Consider the following 6,928-nt stretch of genomic DNA (forward strand, 5'->3'; position numbering starts at 1 on the left):
GAATACTGACCCACTCCTAGTTATTTTATCTGTTTATCAATAGATATCAAGGTTAAAGTAATTGCTATTAAAGCAGAGCCTCTCAGCTTTAATTTAAAGATATATACATCTACATTTTTTGATTCAGGAACTGCTTTATACCCAGATGGATCCTGTTCTTTTCTTACATCATTTCTTATATCTGGATCAATTAAGGAAGTAAAAGTTTTGGTATTTGCTTTTTGACACAACATGTGGTCAAAGGACCTCTCAATGCTAGTAAACCAGGCCATCATTAGGCTGCAAAAACAAAACGATTCCTAAAAAGAGACAGTGGAAACATCTGGAGTGGCCAAATCAAAAGCTGATTCTGAGATTTAAAAAAAAAATTTTTAAAAAGAAGGAACTTGTGAATTTAAATAAACACACACAAGCCTACAGGAGAAAGCAGTGGTGGATGCTCACAGGATCCTTTCCATTGTAAAGGAAATGCCTTCAGAGCATGTAGAAAAGTGCAGAACAGTGTTCAGAAGGAAGGCATGTCATTATCATCAGTCTACTAAAGACTTCACAAGAGGAAATAAAGGGGGCTCTTTGCAAACAAGCCAGCGCTTCAACAGCACGTGAGAAGAAGATTTGGAGGGGCTCCAAATGATGTGAAGCATGCAACATCTGTCAAACACAGTGGAGACAGTGTGATGGCATGAACATGCATTGCTTTCAGTGCCAGTGGATCACTTGTTTTTAGAGATGAGACACAGATGTGACAGTACACAGAAGTCGTTGAATGAATTATGAAGTGTTTAGGGAAATACTGACCGCTCAGATTCAGTCAGATGTTTACAGTGGACAGAGAGACACCCAGCAGTTTGAGGGTAAAAAAAAAAAAAATTGGAGTCAAACACATCAACAGATCCGACCCTGATTGAACATATATTTAACTTGCTGAAGACAAAACTAAAACTAAAGGCAGAAGGAATTACAAAGAGACAGCTGCAAGAGACAAGGGGAGTCACTTAAGCTAGTCATAATGAGCACTGAAAATATAGCTGCTTGTAAACTTTTTATACAACATATTTGTTCAACCCTTTGACATAGATATTAAAGTCTGCACTTTAATTAAATCTTAACTAATAAATATACAGCGGTGGCTTGCGGTGCAAAAATTATAATCTCACTATTATCTGTCAAACTATTTTTTACGTCATTAACATAACACCAGTGCATTTCAGATGTCGTACCAAGTGCTATCTAAAAAACAAGAATATATTAAAGGGCTTTTTTCATTCTGAGAGCCTAAAAATGATCAATTTCTTATAGTGTGTGTGAAGTAATAAGAGTCAGGGTTGTGAGGGGGCTGGAGCCTATCCCAACTGTTATGGGGGAAGAGTTAGTATAGAAATCATTCATAAGAAATTCTCACTGATTGCACTGGCTTGTCCCTCGATGTGGCATATGGGCTCATTTTTCCACCTACACATATAGCAGTTCCTGCCCATGCTGTGTTTTTTTATTTATGTCTGGAGGCTCGTATCAGGAACAGGCAGTGCTCTGAAGTGGATCCAACCCTGACTCTGCAGTGCTGCTCTATACTGCATGTTTTACGCGTTCGTCATCCTAGACACTACATGGCGGACACCAGTGTGCACTCGGAGAGCCTCTTCACCTGCTCACAAGGCTTTCCGCCTTCATGCTGTCTGCCTCCCTGACAGCTTATTTAAAAAGGGGGTCATCCTGCTCCTCCTGCGGTGATGAAGCTCAGTGTGGGAGAGATGGTGGTTAGGTCAAGGGCAGGGCCTTTTTCACACACATACACACACATGGCCCATCTGTACAGTGTGCACAGGGAGTTAGATGTGTTAGACAGACAGGCAGTGCCGGTGCAGATGGCTTTGGGCTGGCACTCAGGAGTGTGTGTGTCAGTCAGTGTGTGTGTGTGCCAGCTCTGTGCAGATATGGCTGCCAAAGGGAGTTAATCTTAGACTCCTCTCTAAGAATGATACAGAGAGGACACATTTACTTCAGCTCATAGTGCTTACAAAATGGCCCCAGCATAAATCAACACTGTTCAATCAATGTGGGCCTAACCCATGTGTGTATAAGGGGGTGGATCAGTAAAAGGGGGTCAACTGGACAAAGTCTACATTCCCTTTCAAGTGGCCTTGATACAAGTAGAGTGCCATAAAATGCAGGTTCTTCTCATGTGTGTTTATGAGAGGCACAAAAAAATCCTTTGCAATATAATAAAAGTACTTCATTAAAAGTGCTTGCTATATCTATCCCTTGTTAAGGTGACAGATAAGATCTGATTAGTCTGTTTTGTCAGCACGATTATGCAAAAACAACCAAGCCAAATTACATAAAACCCAACACAGATGGAGGTGGAGCTTGAGCAAAGCAAGAACTCATGAAAACTTGTCTTCTTTTGCTACACTTTCTTCAAAACTGCAAAATAGTGCATGTGGTTTGGTGGTGGATAGGCTCTATCAGTGCCCTTTTTGCCAGGTCCTTTTTTTTGTGTTGAAGCTGCTCAGTCCATTAGTTCCCAATCAGCGCCGGGCCCCTTCAAATGCTCATTAGATTAGTCTGAGAGGTCGTGAGATGCATAAATATTTTATCGCTTTGGTCCTCAATCAGCTTTTTGAATGAGTTCATGTGGAACTGATAAAAGTCATGAACATCTGCAGAACCACAATAAGATGCTTATTTATTTATGTCAAACAGGTTGAGAAGCACTGGTTTAATATTTAACAACACTTAATATTTTTAGGATATTAATAGAAATTTGTAAGTACTATAAAATTATAACTGCAAAATGAATGGTTGAGATGAGGAAGAAGTACAATATCTGCCTCTGAAAGTAGCAGAGTTAGACTGCAGGATATAGAGTTCATCAGTCAGATGTTCTAGTGTTTTCACCTCTTGCAAAAATATTTAAATTACATTGCAGTTAAAGCACAGTGTTAATGTGACAGGTGAGGTCTGAATAGTCTGTTTGTCAGCAACATAACACAAAAACAACAAAGTCAAAACCCGAGACAGAGAGAGAGGGCATGAAAAAGAGAAGAACTTGTGTTATTTTTTGTGCTCCTTTGCATCGGTTTGCTTAAAAGATGCAAAATAGCACATTGGGTTTGATTCAGGACAGGCTCTGAGTGTAATATAGACACGTAAATTTCCAGAAATGGATATCATGAGGGAATATGAAGAGAAGTGGGAGAGGGCAACAAAGTATTTCATTGATATTTAGATCAAGGGGTGTCTCCAAAGCTTTGATCGGGTTTTAGCATCTCCATCATCCAGGTAAAAAATATGCGTGAAATTTGATCCTAAACATAAAACTTGCAGCCAAACACACCAAGAGACCTCACCCACACAGAAACTGCTCTCTAACAGAGGAGAGACACAACTCGTACCCTCCTTCAAAGGTATCTCTGTATCAAAGTTCAGCGGTTTCGCTTTCTTCCTGTTATTTCCCTCCACGCTTTATTGAGCTTGTCACGCTCAAACTCCAGGTGTGAAATACTGTGGTGTTCATTAACGGGAAATACTTTGATCTGTTGATCTGCACCAGCACACTTTTACAACAGTGTCAAGCAAGAAGTTGCAGATAATAGCTGGAGAGTCAAATAAATGCTGTTTAGTTGATCAGTAACAGCCAATATGTGTTTTTTATCTTGGTGGACAAATTTGGGAGATAGATTTCACATTAAGTCTGATGTAATAGATAAAATGTGAACTTGAGCAATCCATGAACTTGTTTTTTAGGTTGACATAATTACATATAGTTCAGATTTACCCTGTAGATTAAAGGTTATAAGTTGATATTTTGGTATTTTATCCTACCAACTGTATACAAATGAGTTAATTTAGTGTCTTTTAAACTGATTACTTTTCTATTTTATTTGAAACTGGAATGAAACCACTCATTGTATGACTGAGTTTGTTGCTACCTCTCTCCAGCTTGCTCACTGGCGCCCTGCCGACTCCCCCAAATCCAGAGAAGGTCGAGAAGGTATGTTTATGTTTCTACATAAACTCACGCGTCACGGAGGTGAAAGAGTAAAACAAATAAAACACACTGTTTGTCCTTGTCTCTCCACAAGTGCGACGGTGGTTGGAGGTGTACTCGCGGAGCGGCTGCGAGCCTCGAGACACTCTGGTGGAGGTTTGGCGGGAGTTTCCAGATGAGACCCACAGCCTCTTCATCCCATCTTGTGTGTCGGTGAGGCGATGTGGCGGCTGCTGTGCTGACGAGGCTTTCGAGTGTGTACCCACGCTCACACACACAGTTACCATGGAGGTACACACGCACACGCACACACATATACAGGAAGTCTGCTCAGATGATAAATACGCACTTACTTTCTTCTGACCTGTGTGCAGCTGATGAGGACGTCCTTTATGAAGCACGAGCTCACTGAGCTGCCCTTCATCGAGCACAGCCAATGTGATTGCAGGTAATAAAAACTCACCCATCTGAGGTTCAGGCGCATACTGGATAATGCTGCTCCACTGACCTTTCATACAATTTTACAATGGCAATTTTTAAATCTGTGTGCAGGTTAAAGGAACACCTCCAGCCAACACCTACATCAAGGTAAAGAACTCCAATCTTTATCTCTGTGTTTCTGGATTTTATTCTGAGCTCTTCTGCTCGTGATAACATCAAACCTGGTCTTTCAGCCCATGTCCAAGCTCTGCACTGATGACATATTTAAAATTCTGCTGATTATCTTAATAATGAGTAGCCAGTAGTCGGACCGGTATTTCAATTACAAGGAAAGAACATCTTGATTAAATCCAAGTAGCTATAGGCTACTGAACAGTCTTTAAAAAAAGTGCTCAGTTCTTTACCTGAAAACTTCTACTTGCTACAAAACTCCAAAATTGCAGAAAAATATCTCGCCTGTGCTACGCAACAAATGTCCTTATTCACCTCATTAATGTCCTCGAAACACCAGTGTTTGCTTTCAAAGTAACAGTTATAAATGGCAAAGAATGAACATGTTGCTCAAGAATTCAAAGAGCACGTCACATGAGACCCCGGACTGGGTTAATCCAGTTTAAGAGCACTGACATAGTCGCTCACACCTATAGCTGCTGGAAGCACCCTGACCGGGCTACATTAACTCATTAACTCCAGATTTTTGGGCCTCACTTCACAATTGTGTCCAGAGGCATGCTGGTCAAGAAGGCTCATTTGTCTCCCACTAAGCACCAGACATCCATGACTGATGTTTTTTAGGATAAATGTGGTTGAGCACAATCATTTAAAAAAGAAAAAAAGCATTCCTTTATGCTTAAATTTGGTTGAATAGTGAAAGATGAAATGTGTTTTTAGGCTCCTACAAAGACTGGAATTTAACCCCATTTCAACCATGAACTCATGTTTACCCACTGAGTAATTTTCCACAGAATAGTGGTCTTAAAAAGCTGTCTGAATGGAACATTGCCATCAAGCCTGAAATTGAATTAAAATGTGATTTGTGTCTGGGGGTTTTTTTGTTTTGTTTTCTAAATTCAAAAGTTCACTGATTTTTGTTTTGGTGCTGCAATACCCGTGCAACATGCACTCCAGAAATGAGTAATTAAAAAGTTACTTTTAAAGCATTACAAAAGGCGTAAAAGGCATAATACGGTGACACCATAATAAAAAAAGAAGAAGAAAATCAAAGTAAGATGAAAATGTAATAGGTATAAAATCTATCATTTTAGAAAGAGTAAATTAACCTCTTACAGTTATTTGGAAGGTCAACAATCAATAAAAAATGTAGTTAATATAAAAAATCTGTGACTTTGTTTTTGTATGGGCAGTTCCCACATACTGGGAATCATGGTGTTACAGTGGTAAGCAATGTCATCTCAGAGAGATAAAGGACTGCTGCGGGTCTTCTGTGTGGATGTTCTCCCTGTGCCTGCAGTGACTTCCTCCCACAGTCCAAAGACATGCCCGTCAGGTTAATTAATGATTCTAAACTGGTATAGATGTGTTTCTTTAAGCATCTCTGTGATAAGACTGCAGACGCGTCCAGGGTGGAACCAGCTGGGATGCTAATGTGGATAAGCAGTTGGGAAAACAGGAATGGATGGACGGATGGAGCTGAATCAGTCATGCCTTGCATGTATCAGCTCGTTGCAGCATATCATCGCTAATTATCAGCAGCTGTAGTTCAGTGAAATGTTGTGACACCTTGGATAGTACAAGTCGTCTGCATGTAAATGTGGGTGCACTGACTTTGTTCCATTAATGCAATGATTTTCTGCTGCTGCAGAGTGCCTTTAATACACCAGGCAGGGCATATTGTACTTCAGGAGATTGGTGGGGGGATCAATCCAGGAACATTGTGATTACATGGTATGGGTTTGTAATTTATTACCCAACCCCTGTCCTTGTTTTCTTACAGAACAGGGTCATGTGACAGGGTTGGGAAGGACATGTGGTGACTAACAAGACCCAGTCAGCCAGTGAATGTGGGTGTCATTATTTCTAAAAGTCTGCTTTTCCTCTCTGTGCAGACTACTAAGTAATCCCGGAGCTTTCAAAGCCAAACAGCGTCTTCAACAGTCTCTCTTTTAGAAGTCCTAAAATCAGTAAGAGTACTGTGGACACTAGGTTTGAAGCAAAAACACATTAGTGCAATAATGATCCTGTATCTGCTTGGTGATCGGAGAAAATTGCTCTTTATGTTAATGACAAAAATAAAGACGCCTTTCTGTCCAGCACGTAGGGCCAATGTCAGCTGCGGCTGACAGCTGGATGCTGTGAAAGGAGCATTTCTGCTTGATCTCTGCTTCTTGTCTGTGTGCAGGTCCAACCACACAGTCATATGATTGCATCTTTAATGTTTATGTCCTGCTGCTTCCTGTTAGGATGTGAACATAAATAAAGGATTCCAATGTATGTGTGTGTGTGTGTGTGTGTGTGTGTGTGTGTGTGTGTGTGTGT

General features: G+C 40.5%; 1 protein-coding gene across 1 annotated transcript in view; it reads left to right on the top strand.

Moving 5' to 3' along the window:
• Nucleotides 1-6,928, top strand: part of vegfba (vascular endothelial growth factor Ba) — a 16,702-nt gene that overhangs the window by 2,064 nt on the left and 7,710 nt on the right. The window contains exons 2-5 of the mRNA XM_005913315.3: nt 3,943-3,994; nt 4,086-4,282; nt 4,366-4,439; nt 4,544-4,579. Of these exons, the coding sequence (XP_005913377.1) occupies nt 3,943-3,994; nt 4,086-4,282; nt 4,366-4,439; nt 4,544-4,579 (359 nt within the window). The remainder of the gene's footprint in view (nt 1-3,942; nt 3,995-4,085; nt 4,283-4,365; nt 4,440-4,543; nt 4,580-6,928) is intronic.

This window comes from Haplochromis burtoni, unplaced genomic scaffold (assembly GCF_018398535.1).
Source record: "Haplochromis burtoni strain Fernald_Lab_line unplaced genomic scaffold, NCSU_Asbu1 Contig_4, whole genome shotgun sequence".
NCBI classification, from domain to species: Eukaryota; Metazoa; Chordata; class Actinopteri; order Cichliformes; family Cichlidae; genus Haplochromis; species Haplochromis burtoni.